Source organism: Zalophus californianus, chromosome 15, assembly GCF_009762305.2.
Source record: "Zalophus californianus isolate mZalCal1 chromosome 15, mZalCal1.pri.v2, whole genome shotgun sequence".
Classification (NCBI taxonomy): domain Eukaryota; kingdom Metazoa; phylum Chordata; class Mammalia; order Carnivora; family Otariidae; genus Zalophus; species Zalophus californianus.
This window is the reverse complement of record NC_045609.1, coordinates 38,202,503-38,222,963: the sequence shown is the minus strand read 5'-3', so window position 1 is coordinate 38,222,963 and position 20,461 is coordinate 38,202,503. Positions and strand designations below refer to the sequence as shown.

The 20,461-nt window shown below is 50.6% G+C and overlaps 1 protein-coding gene across 2 annotated transcripts in view; it reads left to right on the top strand.

Moving 5' to 3' along the window:
- POLR3A (RNA polymerase III subunit A) overlaps window positions 1-17,864 on the top strand; it is a 51,091-nt gene extending 33,227 nt beyond the window's left edge. Inside the window, exons 21-31 of one of the 2 annotated variants that reach the window (XM_027595986.2) lie at window positions 390-503; window positions 5,655-5,741; window positions 5,832-5,914; window positions 6,499-6,669; window positions 7,655-7,748; window positions 7,920-8,012; window positions 9,102-9,266; window positions 9,765-9,929; window positions 10,144-10,275; window positions 11,394-11,526; window positions 13,463-13,611. In XM_027595986.2, coding sequence (XP_027451787.1) covers window positions 390-503; window positions 5,655-5,741; window positions 5,832-5,914; window positions 6,499-6,669; window positions 7,655-7,748; window positions 7,920-8,012; window positions 9,102-9,266; window positions 9,765-9,929; window positions 10,144-10,275; window positions 11,394-11,526; window positions 13,463-13,611 — 1,386 coding nt within the window. Of the gene's footprint in view, window positions 1-389; window positions 504-5,654; window positions 5,915-6,498; window positions 6,670-7,654; window positions 7,749-7,919; window positions 8,013-9,101; window positions 9,267-9,764; window positions 9,930-10,143; window positions 10,276-11,393; window positions 11,527-13,462 lie in introns of both variants that reach the window. The other variant, XM_027595985.2, reaches the window with a different exon arrangement.
- The last annotated feature ends 2,597 nt before the right edge of the window (window positions 17,865-20,461 follow it).

Below are 20,461 nucleotides of genomic sequence, written 5' to 3'. Positions count from 1 at the left end.
GCTCATATATTAGGGTAATATGCAGCCATTAAAACTTTGGGGAAATCCCATGAGCTTGGGGATGGGATTTTCACTCCTGAAATGTTTGGGTTTTTTTAAAACAACAATATATACTTTTAACACGAATCTGGGGTAGGGTGAAGGTTGTAATGGAATAATACCCACTCTTCCACAAGTCTTCGTGTGGGGTGGAGTGGGGTTATCCCGTTGTCACCTTCATACTAAAGGTAGACTGTAAAATACGTTTTGAAAGAAAAAAAAAATCGCAGGTTGGTAAAAGCTCGAACTGAGAAAAGTCATTTTGTCTCTTATAAATTCTTTCACTTAATACTGCCCCCCACCCTTGGTCACCCCCATACACATCACACTATCTCCTTTTGATACTTGAGGCAGTCTTCCCGTGTCAGAGCGAGCCTGCGCTAAGTAAAAATGAACTGGTCCTGACCACTGAGTCGATCATGAAGAAGACTGAGTTCCTCTGCTGCCAGGACAGCTTCCTGCAGGTGAGTTCTGCTGCTGGGGGTGAGCACCCAGCTTGGCCATCACCAAGAGATGGTTGCTGCGTTTCAGCAGGTGGATTTTATAAGCAAGGGTGGGGAGGGCATTAAGAGTGTTTCTTTGTTGGGCGCCTGGGTGGCTCAGTTGGTTAAGTGACTGCCTTCAGCTCGGGTCATGATCCTGGAGTCTTACATCGGGCTCCCTGCTCGGCAGGGAGTCTGCTTCTCCCTCTGACCTTTCTCTCTCTCTCAATCTCTCTCTCAAATAAATAAATAAAATTTAAAAAAAAAAAAAAAAAAGAGTGTTTCTTTGTTAAAAATTTCAGGACTGGCTCAGGCAAAATTTCACCAGCCAACATGAAGAATTTATATCATGTCCTTCTTAGTGTATGTCTCACTCGAGTGTCTCCCTCCTAGAAAAATACCTCCTTTAGAGAACTAATTTTTTTTTTTTTTTAAAGATTTTATGTATTTATTTGACTGAGAGAGACGCAGAGAGAGAGGGAACACAAGCAGGTGGAGTGGGGAAGGGAGAAGCAGGCTTCCTGCCGAGCAGGGAGCCCAATGCGGGTCTCAATCCCAGGACCCTGGGGTCATGACCTGAGCCACCCAGGTGCCCAAGAACTGATTTTTTTTTTTTTAACCATGTCCCTACCAACCCCTTTACCCACTTCCCCATCTTAAGGGACCAGCTCTTCCCACAGTCATTGTGAATCGTAGTGATTTTTTTTCCTAGTGATGGTGTTTTATTTTTATTTTTTAAAGATTTTATTTGTAAGTAATCTCTACACCAAGGCAGGGCTCGAACCCATAACCCGGAGATGAAGAGTCACCTGCTCTACCGACTGAGCCAGCCAGGTGCCCGTAGTGGTAGTGTTTTAAATTGCTCTTCCTGTTGCGATAGTGTGGATCCTAAGTTCATTGAGTCAGCCAGCCTTCTTCTTCCAGGGCGCTGTTACCTTGATATCCTCTTAAGGTTTTTTAGTTTGTTGGTTTTTTGTTTTTTGTTTTTTAATTTCACTGACCTGCTCAAGCATCTCCTTCCTGTTTATAATCATAGTTATGATCAAAAGCAGAGGGATACAGAAACCAGTAAATGATGGTAGCCTCTGTGTACCAATCAGTGACTCAAATTCAGCACAGAATTGTCAGGAATCTTTCCCTTTCAGTATATCAGAAATGACAGCAGTAAAGCAAAACATAAGTGAGAATGTTTTAGTTAAGGAAGCTCTTGACTCTTTATATGTTGAGGTGTGAAAGGGGAAAAAGAGACTCTTCCAGATTTTAATAAGTTTAAAATCCAGAGTATGGGGCGCCTGGGTGGCTCAGTCGTTAAGCGTCTGCCTTCGGCTCAGGTCATGATCCCAGGGTCCTGGGATCGAGTCCCACATCAGGCTCCCTGCTCAGCAGGAAGCCTGCTTCTCCCTCTCCCACTCCCCCTGCTTGTGTTCCTGCTCTCGCTGTCTCTCTCTGTCCAATAAATAAATAAAATCTTAAAAAAAAAAAAAAAAAAAAAATCCAGAGTATGGCAGGGCTGAATGCCTTTGTTTTGTTTTGTTTTTATAAATTTTCTTATTCTTTTTTTTTAACATATTAGAATTGTGATTTGGTTTTTATACATGATTGTATTCACTTATTTACTTTTTTGTTTATCCTCAAAGACCTTAACTGAGACAGGCTATGAGAAATATAACGAGGTACCACACTGAGCATGCTGGGAATGCTGAGCATAAGGGGTGAAGTCTGCAGCAGTCCGGCTGTTGGCCCTCCCCGGACTCGACAGGCTTCCGCCCCATTTCTGGCACACGTGGCTTCCCTGTCCATCACTCTGGCTCCTTTCTTGCCTTTGACAGGGTTTAACGGGTGCCCCCCCTGGCCCGCAGTGTGTGCTTCCTCAGGGAGTACTTCTAGCCCTCAATACGTGTCACACACCCCAGAGATGACTAAATGTGTCCATGCCCTCCAGGGGCTCACAATCTAATGAACTCAAGTCCAAAATCCACTGGCCAGAACAGCTGTGTCTGAGCCCCTCATGTGTTCTCCAGCCCCAGCCTGTGCCAGAGCTGAGGCCCTCCGGGAGCCACTGCCCGTGCTCACAGATGTGCTGTGGAGTGAGTGTGAGAACGTAACTGCTGGTTAGCCATGTGATTAATTGCCTGCCAGTTGCCGTGTTGTGAGTTCCTCTTAGTATGCATGGGTTGGTTCACCTGAACTCTTAGTAGCTTATTTGAGTTTTCATTTCTACAAAGTGAGCTTTTTTTTTTTTTGACCTAACTTTTAGAAAATCCACCCTAACTTTTGTGTAAGGAAAACCGTTCCTTTCAGCAAAGCCATTGGAAGCATGTCCATTTGGGTGGTAGCTGAAAGACCTCATTTCCAGTGCCCTAGGCTGGGAAGTGGTTTTCAGTGCGTGTTCTTTTCCTCGCACGGGCCGAGTTCCTCAGATGAAAATCCCCTGGGTCTGCTCAGCCTTGGGCTCTCGCTGCAGTTCTGCTGTGCCGGCAGTGGGGCGGCCTTGAACACCTGGGATCAACAGCTCGCCCTGAAGAACACAACCAGAGCTAGATGAGTAGGCTGGGGAAGGGACTCAGCAGTGCGAAAGAGGTTCTCTGCGCTGAGTGTCGCAGAGAGGGCGGGAGGTGGCAGCAGCTGTGAGTGCCTCTGCCGAGCAGAGCCGCGCCAGGAGAGGCTGTCCCACTGCCCCCCGCGGTCTAGGTTCCACCTCTGGCTTGCAGTCACTGACTGCCTAAAAGTGTGGTCTCCCTCTGACAGTCAGTAAGTAAACCGGGAGAGCTGCTCTTTAAGAAGAATTTCTTGAAAACATTTCAGATCTTGTAAATTAATAAAAGTCCTTTCTGTAGAATGATGACGGAAGGGCACAGTACCCCTCTTGTATTCCACACTTTCTCGAGAAGGAAGAGAGTTGGCCCACAAGAGCAGTCATCACAAGAAAGCTACGTTCATAAACAGGGGTTAGAGTATGATGGACCCCAGGCAGCCCCTTGGTTAGCTGGGCTCCGAGGAGACAGAAATCACCAGTGGGCAAGGATGACATTGCAGAACCTCTTGCCCCAAGAGCAGTCTTCAGAGAAAGCATCTGACTTCAAGGAGAGGCCTGTCGCCTTGGCCAAGCCCGTGACCTCCCTGAGCCCCTCAGGGCCCTCCGCTCTAGAGCGATGGGGTTAATGCCATGCCACCTCACAGGGAGGTCTCACCCCGCCAGGCAGCAGCTGACTGGGGACAGCCCATGAGCCTTGGACCATTTGGATATAATAAGCTAAGGCCATTTAAAATAAGAACATTAAGTATTAGCGGGTTTTGCTTTCAGAAAATACAGTAACTAGAAATTGCTAGGTGGTCTGTGGAAGGCTAAAGAGACTTATTGTTGCAAGGTTAAAGTAGAACTGGGCTCTAGGAAGTTTTAAGCTCTCTGTGGGTGCCGATAGGGTTTTATTTTTGTAAGAGTAGGCTGCTGGTTCCATCGCTTTAAAATATTTGTTTCACAAATAATGCAATATATGTTAAAAAAAAAAAAAAGAAGAAGAAGATAGCAGGAGGGGAAGAATGAAGGGGAGTAAGTCGGAGGGGGAGACGAACCATGAGAGACGATGGACTCTGAAAAACAAACTGAGGGTTCTAGAGGGGAGGGGGGTGGGGGGGATGGGTTAGCCTGGTGATGGGTATTAGGGAGGGCACGTTCTGCGTGGAGCACTGGGTGTTATGCACAAACAATGAATCATGGAGCACTACATCCAAAACTAATGATGTAATGTATGGTGATTAACATAACAATTAAAAAATTTAAGATGAAAATAAATATTTGTTTCAGACAAAACAGACATTTTCAGCTATGTGATACAGACGGAGTAGACTTTGGGTAGGGGGCATGTAGGCCTTCTCCTTAGGGGTCCCTCGGCCTGCCTTGAAATGGAGAAACAGGACTTCCCCCTGCCCTTGGGCTGTCCACGTGTGTGGATCTACCCTCAGCCAGCCACACAGAGCAGCTGGGTGCCTGCACGGACATTCAGGAGTGACAGTTAAGCTCACTGCCACTGTTATTTGTCCAAAGTCAGTGAGGGAAATTCTATTTCCAGGAGCGCTGCTGAGGCGAAGTGTAGTCTAGCCACTCTTTCCACATTCTCACAAACACCCCTGGATCACACTAGAGCGGCTGATCACCAGCCCCCAGGCCCGTGTCACAGCAGCCTCTGAAGGATTTTGTCACTGCATGGCATGTGCCATCCACTCACCTGGGAAGTGCTCTTAGAGTCGGTCCCACAGCACTTGACATCTGAGCCCCCGGGAGCAAGGCTTTGATGGACATAGCTCACTAAAGCCCATCACCCCCTCCATAAGTCCTCCTTGAGTGCTAGCCAATCCTTGTTCTAGATCCTGGCTCCAGGGGTGACCACTGGGCTGGTTTATGTCAGAGATACACCACAAATTGTGAAACAGGTTTTCCACTTTGAGTGATTACCAGAAAATGTAAGTCTGTGGCCTTTAGCCCTGCCCTGTGCTTCGTCCACATGATGTCCTTGTCACCTTCCTTGCTCCATGTAGTCCCCATCCGGGGCTTAAAGTGCTACTTTGCAATACAGAGGGGACTGCAGACACTGATGTTTCATTCCCAGCCTGGTTTCCAGGAATCCTTACAAAGTCCTAATTGTTGGGAAGGGCAAGTGAGACGGGGGGTGGGGGTGAGGCAGAGGTGAGGGTCAGAGAGAGAAAGAGAAGCAGGGATTTGGGCGTGTCTTCTTTGAAATGAAGGCAAGCCGAAACCGTGTGTTTGAAATGTATATAGCGTCTTCAAAGCTGTGCTTTAGCTGGTACTTCTGTTGATCATAACTTCAGGAGAAAGCCTCAAACCTAAGCCCGTTTAGAGACTCCAGGTTTATAAATGGTACAGTTCTAGTTGTTCGGAGCTGGGTGGATGCAGGCGACATGTATGCCCAGAGAGCAGAGGAGATGGCGTCCGCGCCAGGCTCTCCTGCTGTGGCCCCTGCTGGCTGTGTGGGGGGCCACGTGGGACGGGGTGGAGAGGGCATCACTAGCCATCACAAAACTGGTGGGCGCATCGCACTACCGAAGTTTGTAAAACACACTGCCATCCAGATCCCCAAGAAATACACAACTGATGTTTGCTGTGTATTCTTTCAGGAAATAAAAAATTTCGTCAAGGGCGTTTCTGAGAAGATCAAGAAGACCAGAGATAAATACGGCATCAACGACAACGGCACGACAGAGGTAGCGCTCAGCTTCCCCGACGGGCTCGGGTGCCCCCAACGGGCTCGGGTCCCGCAGCCTGACCCGCACACTTGGTTTCTGTCCCTACAGCCCCGTGTGTTGTACCAGTTGGACCGGATCACCCCCACCCAAATCGAAAAGTTCCTGGAGACCTGTAGGGACAAGTACATGAGGTACGGATGCTAATTTGCCTGGACTGCCAGGCAGGCGTGTGGGGTTCCTGTCCTTTCCATTTCCCCACTGGAGCGAGGTCCTGCACCAGCTCTGCTTATCCACTGCCAGTGTTCGAGCAGGTTCTGTCACCTCTTCTCTTAGGGTCTCTGGTGGGGAGGCAGCCTGGATGTTCCAAGATGGGGAAATAATTGCGAAGACGTTTCTGAGTGTCTTCCCCCCCCGTGGAGTAGCTTGGCGGGTGCTGGCTGCACTGTCCGCCGTCAGCTCCATTTGTTAGCAGAGCTCTTGGCGCTTCTCCAGGCAGTCGATGTTTGGGCCCAGTCACTGCACACGGACCACAAGTAGCCACACAGTGTTCACTTCCATCATCGGGCCCCTGTGACTGCTGCACCCCCTCCGCACCCCCCTGTCTGCACCTCTGGCTGATCCGTGCCAGGTTCTTCCTGTCACAAGCACAGCCTGGCTCATAGCATATTCCCTCCTGACCCTGGCGACACCTGCATTTTTTTCTGTTGAAAGGAGATAACCAGAAGCCTCTTCCCAATAGTTTTCTGGACTATTCTTTCATACCCTTACCTTCTAGGGCGCAGATGGAGCCAGGTTCTGCGGTGGGCGCACTGTGTGCCCAGAGCATTGGGGAGCCAGGCACCCAGATGACCCTGAAGACTTTCCACTTCGCGGGCGTGGCGTCCATGAACATCACCCTGGGTGTGCCCCGGATCAAAGAGATCATCAATGCTTCCAAGGCCATCAGGTGCCTGCCCCCGTCTCCCATCTGTTCTCATGCTGCCTGTCGTGCGATCCTCTTACCACATGTGGTACTCTGGGCAGTATTGTCAACTCTGGCAGCATGCTTGTCTTCATCAGATCCAGGTTTTTAAAAAACCCACTTGAGAAAAAATAAGTGGAAACTGGGTACAGTCACAAGTGGGGCAGTGGTTCTCTGTGGCCACAAGTCAACATAAAAAATGACTGGAAAGACTGTATCAATATGTCTGTGTAGATTTAAACTTCAGATGTTGTTATTCCCAACTGAAGCCTGACTGGTGAGTCTGTCACTTGAGCTGTGGCCACAGTCTATGACTCCCTAGTAGTTTCGTGGTAGGGTTTGTAGGTCATCTGAGACCGGAAAAAGGTAGAAATGCATTACAGTGCATTCTGTGACCTCATCATGATTCACCTGTGATCTGAATCCCCCAAAGTGATGACAAATAGCATCCAAGGAGGGAACACGGCGCTTGGTTCTAGAGCAGCAACGGTGGGCGTCCAGGGTGGCAGGAGCTCTGCTGCCACCACCAGCTGTCCCGGTCTTTCCTGGGGGTGCGTGGTCAGGGGACGCCAGCCAGGACAGGGAGGGCAGAAGCCGGCGGCAAGTGATTGGCAGGTGTCCTGGCGAGGTGGTGATGCGGGCGGGGTGGAGGAAGCTCTACAGCACGAGTGTAAAGGGTCAGTACAGAATCGAAATAACTATACCTGCCGGGACCAGAGAGGAAGAGATAGGCCTGCTTGGTCAGGAAGAACGTTCCAAAAACCGTCTCATTTTGGAACTCACTGATGGTTGCCGCGTGAGATCTAAAAATGGAAAGTCTGGATAAGAAAGTCTGTGAGGCCCCCAGCGAGTGCTTCGGAAATTGCAGTGGCCTTTAGCCCTGGGATTCCAGTAGTGCCCGGGCGTCACGCGGCAGCGGCCTCCCGGCAGGCTTTCCCAGGCCGTAACCGCGGCCCCCGTCTTCTCTCAGCACCCCGATCATCACGGCGCAGCTGGATAAGGACGACGACGCGGACTACGCTCGCCTCGTGAAGGGCAGAATCGAGAAAACCCTCTTGGGAGAGGTAAGAAGTCCGTCTTGGTGACAAGAGCTCTAGAGCGGCAGTGTGGCGAGCCCGCGCCTAAGCTCCGGCTGTGCTGGGCCTGCTGGCCGCGTGGCCACGCTGTCCCGTGTCCCCCAAAATGAGCAGCGCCACACAATGGCTGTGTAACGTTCTGGTCTGCTGACACGACAGATTTCCGAGTATATTGAAGAAGTGTTTCTTCCGGATGACTGCTTTATCCTCGTCAAGCTCTCCCTGGAACGGATCAGACTTCTGAGACTGGAAGTAAGTCACGTCATTAAATGTGGGCAGGAGGTCATCCTCTGTGAGTCCCAAGATGGGCGCTGATAACCTGTTGTGGGAGCTAATAAGCCAGGCACGAGAAGCATTGAGGAGGCTTTGTTGGGTTTCTGTTCTGTAAGGGTCTTTAGTGTACCTTCCCATTCTCTCTCTCTGAACCTGAACCTGACACACACGTTCCCATCTAAAGACACACGGGAAATTTGTTGAAACTGTGTGAGGCCACAATAGCCGGTTGCCGTGACACAGTATTAGAGGGTCTGGCCGGAGCGCAGGGCCACCTGTGTCTTACTCACCTGTGGGCCCCCAGCTCAGCACCTGGCTGGCTTGGCGAATGTTTTTGTCTGGGTGGACTAGTCTGGCTTAATATTACTAGTGTTCACAGACAGGTAAAGAGCGAGAAATTGCAGCCTTTCTCACAGAGCAGCTGAGGCACAGGTGCAAACTGAGTAACTTTCTGGCACCTTCCTCTTCCTCTCAGGCAGTTAACACCCATCCTGGCCACATTGTGTCTCAGCCTGCTCTCTCAAGTACTACGTTCGTGTTGCCCATAGACTGTGATTCCAGAACTGAGCAGCCAGGTCTCCAGGCTGGGGGCTTCTCTAGCCTAGCTCTGGCCACCTGCCTTGTGGCTCTTGTACCAGAAGGACTGGGTTGCATCAAGGCCTGTGGCCCGTGAGCAGTTGTGGTGAGGTCAGGTAAAGGGGAGGCTTCACTGACACACAGATTGTCCTGCTCTCCAGGCCCCTGCCTCCTGGAACCACCTTGGAGCCTGTGTGTGTTGTTGTGAATAGAGCATGCATTTTCAGTGGGGGCAGAAGTTGGTTTGGGGTGACGGGAGGTTGTGAAGAAAGTCTCCTCTGTTTACAAGTAAAGTAGATACACTTACGCGGTATATAAGCAAATACATAGTATGTCTCATGTTAAAATTTTACAGTGAGGAATGAGATTAAGGGAAAAAGTGAGGCTTGTCATGGGGCAGTGATGGAAAAAGGCCAAGAAACACTGGAATCGAAGCCTCCATCCCTGTCAGTAACGTCCTGGGTGCGTGGCCCGTGTCTGACCACCTTGCAGGTGAACGCTGAGACGGTGCGCTATTCCATCTGCATGTCCAAGCTCCGCGTGAAGCCTGGCGATGTGGCCGTTCACGGCGAGGCTGTGGTGTGTGTCACCCCCAGAGAGAACAGCAAGAGCTCCATGTACTATGTGCTGCAGTTCCTGAAGGAGGATCTCCCCAAGGTGAGACAAAAGTCCCCTCTTGGGGCTCCCACCCAGTCTAATGCCTGGGGATTTGTAGAGGGAGAGACCATATTTACCTCTAGCCCGAATACCCAGGTGTCAGGCAACCTAAGGACTGTGTCACTACAGAGACTGAGGAGGGTGTCCATTTTTTCTTTTTTGCCACATCCCTCTGGAATCAATCAGGTTTTTCCCATCTCTGCCCTGCCACACCAAGTCTGCCTGTTAGATTCCTGTCAGTTCTCTGATAAAACTGATGTAGACTGTGGTATGGCCCCCTGACCTTGTGCTTTCTCCCTAACCCCAACAGCACACAGGCACTTTTAGTTTGGTATGTTCCCGATAAACCCCGCTGAGAAACGGGGCTGGTCAAGGTGACAACCCAGGCATGACATTCCCAGTTCTCACAGCCTGTGTGGTTTCTGAGGCTACCGGGGTGGGGGTGGGGTTGCCGTGGGCACCGCCGGGCCTTGAGCCTTCTGTGTCTCTTGAGTCCAGGTGGTGGTGCAGGGCATCCCGGAGGTTTCCAGAGCTGTCATCCACATCGACGAGCAGAGCGGAAAGGAGAAGTACAAGCTCCTGGTGGAGGGTGATAACCTGCGGGCGGTCATGGCCACCCACGGTGTGAAGGGCACCCGCACCACTTCCAATAACACCTATGAGGTACCGTTCACGCGCAGGGTCACCTTATGGTTGTCCCGGCACACTTCTCTGACACTGCCATTTGCTGTGGTTCTACACGAAAGATTGCCCAGCAGCCCATTTCTGGCAGAGGGCCCAGAGTGTGCCGGGAAGCTGCCGGGCAGAGGAGGACATGGGGAGGACTTGGGCCAGCAGGCTGGAAGAGGCTGCTTCCACTCATCCTGGCTCTCTGTAGGTGGAGAAAACTCTGGGCATCGAAGCTGCCCGGACAACGATCATCAACGAAATCCAGTACACGATGGTCAACCACGGCATGAGCATCGACAGGAGGCACGTGATGCTGCTGTCCGACCTGATGACCTACAAGGTTCGTGGGTAGGGCGCCATGCGCCGCGCTGTCTCGCAGCTGCCTGGAGAACACCCAGCTGTAACAGCCGCCACGGAAAGAAAACAGGATGTCACCATCGCTCAAAGACCAAGCATGGGGTTGGGCTGGGTGTTGTGGTAAAACTCCAGTATGAAACTTGCAACCTCATGGCAGGAGGTGGGGGCATTATTTTTTTTGTCCTTATTAGAAATGTTATCCTAGAGCAAAACTGGCCATTGCTAAAAGCCCAGGGATTTCCATGGAAAACCGAGTTGTTTATTTCCTTTTCAACCCATTCCTTACATTTCTGTAGCCATTTCCAGGTAAAGGATAAGTTACCATGATCTGAAGGGGAGGCTAGGTGGGAAATGAGCTTGGTCATTTTCTTTCTCTTTTCCCACAAAACGTACCCGTCCCCTGTACTAGTACGCATGCGCCGTAGCAGTGCCATAAGGCTTTCCCGGTGCCTGCCCTTAGGAGCCTGTCCCTGATGACAGAGTGGTCAGAACTGAGTGGGGAAATGACCCGTTTCCTCCGCCCCTCAGCAGAGGCTGTCACTTTTAAGTCTTGCCTCCTGGTGTTATTCTCTCCGCACGTATCATGTTACACAGTTGTGGTGAGTAGTGGGCATGTGGGTTTTATCCTGTTTCATTTAACTTTATGAGTATTTTCCATGTCACATAGTTTTTATAAATATACTTTTTTAACGATGGTGCACTGTGGGCTTGAATGAAAGCGCCTAAATTTACTTAACTCTTTCCCTACTGTGAGGCTTTTAAATTATTTGAGTTTGGAATTCTTTGAGCCATAATAAACATCTTCAGAAGTACTCTCTTTTTTAAAAGTTAGGTTTTTAATTCTGGCTCTCAGTTCGTGACTCTTTCTTCCAACGACATGTGGTTGGGAATGGAAAGGTCCGTGTTGTCAGTGACTGGTAGCCCCAGGGGGACGCCAGTGGGACAGATCGCTGTTAGGGTCCTGTCCGGACCCGAGACTGGCTTGGACAGCTGCTTGGCCGATTCGGGCTGACTCTGTGGAGGGGAGGCAGGGGGTGTGGTTTGCTCTGGGCTTTTGTAAGTGGTGTGAGTACCACCCTAACTCCTCCTCCCCCGCTGCAGGGTGAAGTCCTGGGCATCACGAGGTTTGGCCTGGCCAAGATGAAGGAGAGTGTGCTGATGCTGGCCTCCTTTGAGAAGACAGCTGACCATCTCTTCGATGCGGCCTACTTTGGGCAGAAGGACTCCGTGTGTGGTAGGTTTGGTGTTTCTAGGACCTTCACCAGCGGGCTTTAGTGGTTTGTAGCTGAGACCGTGACTAGGGCTTCCCAGGAGGTGAGGAAACTGAGGTAGGAATAAAGATCACGGAATTGGAAATGATTGATCTTTGATCTCCAAAGCCTGGCTGTGGCCCCCTGCGTTTCCCCCCTCGTCTGTTAGAAGGCTTCTCTGTCAGTACAGACAGCTTCTTGGGGCCAAGAAGGAAAGATGAACCCTGAGCATCAAGGAATTTTTCTAGACCTTGGAGATGCAGTTGGCCAGTCTGACCCTGCCCCCGCTGGGTGGTGCCAGGGCTGACAGGAGGGAGCAGCGTCCAGTGGCCCTGCTGTCCTGACCGCTGGGGAAGGAGAGCCGCCGGGCCCAGCACTTTGCGTGCACTGACCGCAGCACGTCTGTAAGGGACAGGTATTAAGTCCTCGCACATGGGACACCTGGATGGCTCAGTTGGTGAAGCGACTGCCTTCGGCTCAGGTCATGATCCTGGATCGAGTCCCACATCGGGCTCCCTGCTCGGCAGGGAGTCTGCTTCTCCCTCTGACCCTCCCCCCTCTCACGCTTTCTCTCTCTCATTCTCTCTCAAATAAATAAATAAAAATCTTTGAAAATAAAATAAACCCTTGCACAAGTAGAACAGGGGACAGCTTGCTGGCTGACGAGTCTCACCCACCGGCCACCTCCCCACACCACACAGCGCATCTCTCATGGTGGCCTGGGAGAGAAGAGCTGTGGTGGGGCCATCACAACAGGGCCTGCGCCCCGGCTGGCTCTTCCCTGGCTCCCGCACCAAGTGCCCGCGGTCCTCTGTCCTTTCTCATGCAAGACCCTACAGGCCCGAGGTGGGAGTCCGCGGGGGGCTTGGTAGCCAGGCCAAGGTCACATACACATCTGGCCCAAGCACAGATTCCCAGCCTGGCCACCATCCCCACCACCATAGCGGCCATTTCCTGTCTCGTCTCCCAGTCTTACATGCATTTGCCAAACGTGCTGGTCAGGTGGGGCCCCGGTCAGGGCACGTGCCTCTGTTCTGTTCCTAAGATTGACTTTTTCTCTTTGCAAAAGGAACACAGGTTGCAGATAGAGGAAAAGAGAAATTACTATATCATTTTTAAGATACTGAAGGGTCAGAGGAAAGAAAAAGGGAGCAGAGATTGGGACAGGAGAACGGGACAAGGCCAAGGCAAAAGTAAGAGTGAGTGTGCTTGACAGTGGAACTAACGGCCAGCACTGCGGCCCTGCCACCGGGATGCTGGGCCCTGCAGCCCCACAACACTGCTGCCTCTATCCACCACTGACCTCCTCGGGGCCTGCATGGTCACCCCACCCCTGCTGTGAAATCTTCCCCTTCCTCGTCCTTTACAGTGTTGTTAACTCAGTGTCAGCTCTCAGTCCATGTTGGTCTTTAGCTTGGTGGTTTGTCTCCCTGGTCTCCTGATAGGACAAAGCCCGGAATACAGTAGGCAAGCACTAGCTTGTTATGGAACCAGAAGTCTGATCCAAAGCTGGAGTGGAGTTCGGAGAAAGAATTTGCTCCATTGCCTTCCTCCTGTCTCTGCAGGGGCCTTGCCTTCCACGTGTCTCCCATTAGGGCTGTGGGTTTCCAAGGCACAGGCGTGCTGTTAAGCCTGACCCAGCCTTGACCCCTGAGCATAGGCAACCAGTTTCTACTGCTGTTTCCAAGGGCACTGGTCTCTAACGTCAGCCAGTTTGCTTTTCTAGGCCCCCAATTGAGGAAACACTGGGTGGCAAAGTCAGGGCTCCCCGGGCATCATTCAGTATCCCTGCTGGCTGCGTTTAGTGCTCTGGAAGGTGAGCCTGCAGGGCAGCTGTGGCTCAGACTGCGAGGAGAGCTGTGGGGCTGGGAGCCCACCCGTGTTGAAAAGCCGTCTGATGGCCTGTCTGGTTGGTTTCAGGGGTGTCTGAATGCATCATCATGGGGATCCCTATGAACATTGGAACTGGGCTCTTCAAGCTGCTGCACAAGGCCGACAGGGACCCAAGCCCTCCCAGGAGACCCCTGATCTTCGACACAAACGAATTCCACATCCCCCTTGTCACATAGTCCAGGGAGGAGGGGACTGTTCCTGACCTCAGCTCCTTGTCCCATCTGGAAAGAGGTCAAGACTGGCAGCTGACCCAGAGAGCTTGTGCTCCCTGGGACAGACTCTGATGTCCCCACCGTGCCGTCACGCCGAGAAGGCCTCCGTGTCCCCGGGAGCAGCTCGCCTGCGACCCTGATCACACCACAGTGCCTGGTCGGGAGAACTGAGGTTTGTCTGTTTGAAACCCTAGCCTCACCAGGAGGCCCCGGCCAGGCATCTTTGCTCATTCTCACCTCACCCTTCCAACTACTGGCTTTCAGGAGTGTCACACCATGACCCAGAGCCAGCCATAAGCTCCAAGACGAAGGCCTGTTCCTGGTTTTTCTGTTCCTCAGTCATGGTCGAATCTTTTCACGTGGCCTACACATATAAATATTATCACCGTTATTTATTTGTTCAGTTTGAAGAATTTGGAGTTGTTGTTATTTTGGCTTTACTTTTAAAATTTGAAAGCAAGAGGCTATAAAAACCAAGAAAACCAGCATTGAAGTGTCACCGGAAAAACTGGTTAAGCAGATGGAACTGCCTGGGATTTGTAACTAAGCTAAAACCGTCATGAGGCCCAAGCTGCTCTGAAACATCTTTTACAGACACCTCTGACCACCCCATTGTTCTTGTCTACGTCTGACCTCCATGGCGGGGAGCCTGCCTTGTGACGAGAGTGGGACCCATTGTTCACGGCCGATAGAAGCCTTGCCGGAGTTCGGAGCCCGCTGCGGTGGGGACAGTCAGTGTGTGTGGAGGTGATGGGTGAGGCTGGTCCAGGCCCCTACACTGCCTGGGTGGTAACCACACCCCCCAAGGTATCCGTACAGCTGGCCTGCCCCCCATATCCACAGAGCAAGCAGGGCAGGTGCAGAGCTATGGCCTAAAAAGTGCCCTGGGGGCACAGGTGGGGTAGGGCCTTTCTGGGTAGAGGCAGGGGTGAAAGGGCCACCCAGACAGGAAGGGAGGAGGCCCACGTGGGGGTGGAGAGGGAACAGAGCTGGCGGCGTGCCCATTGGGCAGTAGCAGGCTACTGGAAGAGTAGATCTGTAATGATCGAAAGCACCTGTCAGGCGGCAGGAGACCAGCAGGGTGTCCCAGGAAGACCCCACATGGCTTGTGATGGGGGTTTGTGCAACAGAGGAAGGAAATGTACACAGCTTATCTTTGCAGAAGGGTTTCGCTGCCAGAGACCGTGATTCTTTGTACTGAATTTGCTCAGTAAGATTGGGCCAGGGTCACGGATAAGAAATGGTATGGCTGCCACTCTCTACTCCGTCTGGAGGATGTTCCGTGAAGCCTGCCCTGCCCTTCCCTATCTGGAGCCAAGTCCCAGTGCTCTGGCTCTTCCTTCCTCACCAGGGGGCCTTGGAAAACCAAGGCTGCTTAGTTGGGAATGAGATGATCATGAAAGTGGGGCTTCGACCCTACCTTCTGGCTCCACGCATCTGGGAAGCTCTACTTCTGAAGCGACATCGCTAATTTCTCTCATATCCAGCCCCTGGAAGAAAACAGCCACCCAAACTGAAGAGATGTGAGTTTGTTGTTGAGGGAGAAGATGGTTTGGCTGATTAAAGAGGTGGGTGTGGAGGAGAAAAAAAAAAAAGGTAGGGCAGGCACTTACAGAATTCAAGTTGTAGTGCAAAGAATCACACTTTGCTTCTTGGGACATTCTCTAGCTGATTTCCAAAGTTCTGAGTTAATGCTGCTAAGGTACTTTGTGTAACCATCAGCTGTGGGGTCTGTGTTAGAATGAATGCTTTCTCTCCCATCCTGATGGGATTCCTGAATTCAGAATTCTTGACCTGAACCTTTGGCCATTCTCTGGTTTAAAATTCTGTTAAAATTAGTCTGGCCCTGGGGTTTCCCTGCACCCATGAGGTTGATTTAGGAAGTTCTCTTAAGGTGAAAAAGTGTCATTTTTCATGTTCCACCCACTCCCTATCTCTGAACTGAGCTAGCCTGGTTCGCAACACAGATTAAGTCTGTTACAGGGGTGCCACCTGGAACCTCACCACAGGCCTCGCTTCCCTCGTACAACCTGCAAAGAGCCACAGTACCACAGCTGCCTTCCTGAAAACCTGCCTGGGGAATAAGCCTTGGGCCTGCTCGGATCCAGAACTACGAGAAGGCACACGAGGGCCGTGAGAGGGAGGGCTCCCAGAATGAGAGGGAGCACCAGCGCCCGCTTTCCTCTGTGTGCCGCGCACCTGGACTGGGGAGGGGAACCGGTGTGTGCCACTGTGAGTAATAAAGACGGCCCCGCCAGGAGCCTCATCCTGCTTGAGCGAGGCCCCTGGGTGCCGACGAGCCTGGGTGAGAGGTATGTGATTGTGCTGCGCGCAGGCAGGGGGTGGGGGTCGATCAGCATGTGGCCTTGCGCGGACAGAAGGGTTACGTGAAGCAGCGCACCCCCCCAAGCCAAGACCCTGTGTCCTCGGAGCTCTGCCGGGACCCCTGGCAAGGCAGCGTTGCCTGGTGAGCCCTGCTCTGTGCTCCCTGCTGTGTGTGTGCCGTAGCTGGGTGTGCAAATGGGATGGGATGGTCTGCTGCCCTGGTGTTGGGCTTTATGCAAGCACAGAACTCAGACACCAGATCCAGAGAGCAATGTCTTCTCAACAGTAAGCTCCATTGAAGGTTGGGATTTTACTCTGGCCCTGTTGGGGAAGAAATAAGAAAAATACATTTTAACGGTCTCATCTGTTAGCAAATTCATATTCATTCTGACTAGTCATCTGTCCAGTCCTTTGCCCTTTTTACGTCTTTTGTACAAGGGGATTAAAATAGCGATTGACTCAGTGAGAGCCCCCTGCTTGTTCAGCGCTTTGGGGGTGGGAGAGACATTCTGGAGTCTCCCAGTGTCTGTGTCAGAGTCAAATCATGGTGCTGTGTCTCTGTTTCAGGGTTTATCCGTGTGTATTCACATTGATTCATGTCTGACTGACACCATAGAATGATTATTTTTCTTGAATTTTGGCTGCCTCTAGACAGAATTCTTCTTTTTTAGGAAAACTGAAATAAGGAAAACTTACTCTACATGTAACAGTAGCAGTTCATCCCTGTGGGTTGTGAAAAAGGGTGACTGAGATGCGAATGGGCTCCAACTCCTACAATAATTAATGTCCCCTGCCACAAGCCCACCCCTCAGGTGCTGGAGGTCAGCAGTGAGCTCTGCGCCCCTCCCCGCCCCCGTCGTGTAGCTAATTCAAACCCATTGGGACACAATGCAGTATCTCCTGGAAGTACCACCTAGCTGGGATCAAGTGCCTCGCCTGACTGTTCAGAAGTTCGTTCAGTGAATAAAGGCCTACAATGTTCTAGGTACTAAAAGAGCAGCAGTAAATAAAACCGGTAAATCAGATACCAGTGCATCTAAAAACAAGTCTTCAGCAGAAGGGGCAGAGCCAAGAGGTGGTAGATCAAGCCTGCAAATATGTGTCCAGCATGTAGGGTCCCAGCTGCAGTACTGAGGGTCTTGGGGGGTCTGGCACCTCCAGCTCAGTGGAACAAAGAGAATGGTCTCTCGGCCAGCACAGCCCCTGGTTCCAGCCCCTCTGCAGTGCCCTTCACACTGCTGATTGGCCTCCATCCTTTGGACTGGGGTTCTAGAGGGTGGGCCCTGAGCAGAGGACATAAGGCTGCAGTTACTGGGAATGGAGGCTCCCATACTTACCCCACGTTCCATGTACAGTGTTCATAAGCAGACATTTAAGTCCATGAAGGTTTGCTAAGCTTCTGCTCTGTGCCAGGTGGTGTGCGGGCCTCAGAGAAAATCCCTGCGTGCATGGGGCTTACCCTCTGGTCAGGGTCAGCTTGTGGTTAAGAGCCTGGTTTCTATGAACAGACTATCAGAATGCAAATCCCAATTTCCCCTTTCTGTCTGGTGACCTTAAACTAATGATTTAACCTCTCCCTCATAAGATAGGAATGCTATTTAGTGGTACCTGACTCCTAGGGTCGTTGTGAAGTTTCAGTGTGATTTTGCATATAAGATCCAGGTACGGTGTCTGGCACAAAGGACACACTCATTAAGTGTTTGCAGTTACGGTGACCATCAGTACTTTTACTAGAAAACATGGTCTGAGAATTCAGTACCAAAACCCAAACTCAGGGCACCTGGGTGGCTCAGTTGTTAGGCGTCTGCCTTTGGTTCAGGTCATGATCCCAGAGTCCTTGGATCGAGCCCCACATCGGGCTCCCTGCTCCACGGGAAGCCTGCTTCTCCCTCTCCCACTCCCCCTGCTTGTGTTCCCTCTCTCACTGTCTCTCTCTCTGTCAAATAAATAAAATCTTAAAAAAAAAACAAAAAAAACAAACTCTGGTCCCTTTTTTTTTTAAGAGCACCTGCAAGCCTGTTCATAGTGGGGGGAGGGGCAGAGGGAGAGAGAATCTTAGGCAGGCTCCACACTCAGCATGGACCAGGGCTCAATCTCACAACCCTGAGATCATGACCTAAGCCGAAATCAAGAGTCAGCCACTTAACTGACTGAGCCACTCAAGCGCCCATAACTCTGACCCTTTTAAGTCACCCAGATGGAGCTGTCCTTTGTGGCCTTGGGGATCCAGCCTCTCAAGTCACAGCTTCTGCCCCACAGTCTGTTTGATCATTGGATCCGGGAAGTATTTCATACCGGGGAGAAAAAGCTAGGGAAGGGGACGTTTGGCAGTCACGTGGCTGAGGGCTTGAACATTTTAATTTGGGCTATAAAGTAAATGTGACTTCATTGTAAGAGTTGTGGGTAGTAGCTCAGAGTTTTTGTAGAGGTGGATATGGATGTATTTATTTATATAGATTTATTGTATAACAGGATATCCCAGGAGTTGGGACAGTTTTCTCTTTAAAAGAGAGGTTACTATATAAAAGTCTTCCACACACTGGTAATAATGGTTGCCTCTGGCAATAGAAACATGACTGAAGGACAGAGGTGTTTTTCACACTATGTTCTGTTGTGCCTTTCTAATTTCATTCCTTCTGAAGGTATTGCCAATATCTGATGGTAAAGAAAACAAGTCATCTTGAAGCAGCCTTCGTTCTTGGCGAGTGCTCAAGTGCTCCATTCCGAGAGGATTGGAGTGGTCTTTTCCAGTTACACAGAGCCAAGAAGTGCCAGAGATGCAGGGAGGACATTGTTCCTGGGGTAAGGTGACCACAAAATCTCTCGTGGCCATGGCCTTACAGCTCCAAGATTCTCTCTTCTGACGTAAGACCGTAGTGGGCATCACAGGGCTGAAATGGCACTTTCACTGAGCTGTCGGACCCAGGCCCTGCCAGGCCCCCCTCCACCAGCTCTAGGTTCCAGCTCCCGTCACCCCTCATGGTCCAGGGCCGCCGTTCCATTTCCCAGCATGCTAGCCAGAAGACAAGGAGAAAGAGAGGTATAGCGCTTTCCTTTAAGTAAAGTTCCTGAAAGTTGAGCGACGTTTCTATTTCCATCCCTTCAGCCATAACTAACCGAACCGGGCTCCAAGGGAAGCTGGCAGATGGCACTGGGGTTCTGGGCAGCCATGGTCCTAGCTAAAAGTAGGGGCTTCTGTTAGCAAAGCAAAAAGGAAGAACAGGAAGTGGGAAATAATCATGTGTCTGCCTCTGGTGTATCAGGACCTTTGGGGGTTTCTTTTTGTTCGTTCGTTGTTTTGATTGACAAAGCTCTGAATATCCCCCTGAGCCCCTCAGAAGAAACGGACTGAAACCCTGACCCCTTCATTCCCACTTTTCTTTTCCCTTTCTGGCAAATTTATGCCTGAGGCTTTTTGTTTTGGCTTGGCGGTGGTTTTTTTTATTTTGTTTGTTTTTTGGCTTCATTTTTTGTTTGTTTTTTAATAAACTGACTTTTTTAAATTTTTATTGTTATGTTAATCACCATGCATTACATCATTAGTTCTTGATGTAGTGTTCCATGATTCATTGTTTGTGCATAACACCCAGTGCTCCACACAGAATGTGCCCTCTTTAATACCCATCACCAGGCTAACCCATCCCCCCACCCCCCTCCCCTCTAGAACCCTCAGTTTGTTTTTCAGAGTCCATCGTCTCTCATGGTTCATCTCCCCCTCCGACTTACTCCCCTTCACTCTTCCCCTCCTGCTATCTTCTTTTTCTTTTTTCTTAACATATGTTGCATTATTTGTTTCAGAGGTACAGATCTGTGATTCCACAGTCTTGCACAATTCACAGCGCTCACCATAGCACATACCCTCCCCAATGTCTATCACCCAGCCACCCCATCCCTCCCATCCCTCACCACTCCAGCAACCCTCAGTTTGTTTCCTGAGATTAAGAATTCCTCATATCAGTGAGGTAATAGGATACATGTCTTTCTCTGATTGACTTATTTCACTCAGCATAACACCCTCCAGTTCCATCCACGTCGTTGCAAATGGCAAGATCTCATTCCTTTTGATGGCTGCATAATATTCCTTTGTGTATATATACCACCTCTTCTTGATCCATTCATCTGTTGATGGACATCTTGGCTCTTTCCACAGTTTGGCTATTGTGGACATTGCTGCTATAAACATCGGGGTGCACATACCCCTTCGGATCCCTACATTTGTATCTTTGGGGTAAATACCCAGTAGTGCAATTGCTGGATCGTATGGTAGCTCTATTTTCAACTGTTTGAGGAACCTCCATACTGTTTTCCAGAGTGGTTGCACCAGCTTGCATTCCCACCAACAGTGTAGGAGGGTTCCCCTTTCTCCGCATCCCCGCCAACATCTGTCAAATAAACTGACATTTAAATTACACATTCCCTTAGCAGGCTGTTCAAAATGTTTCTGGGCTGATGGAAAATGTAACTGTCAAACACACATTCAATAAATAAC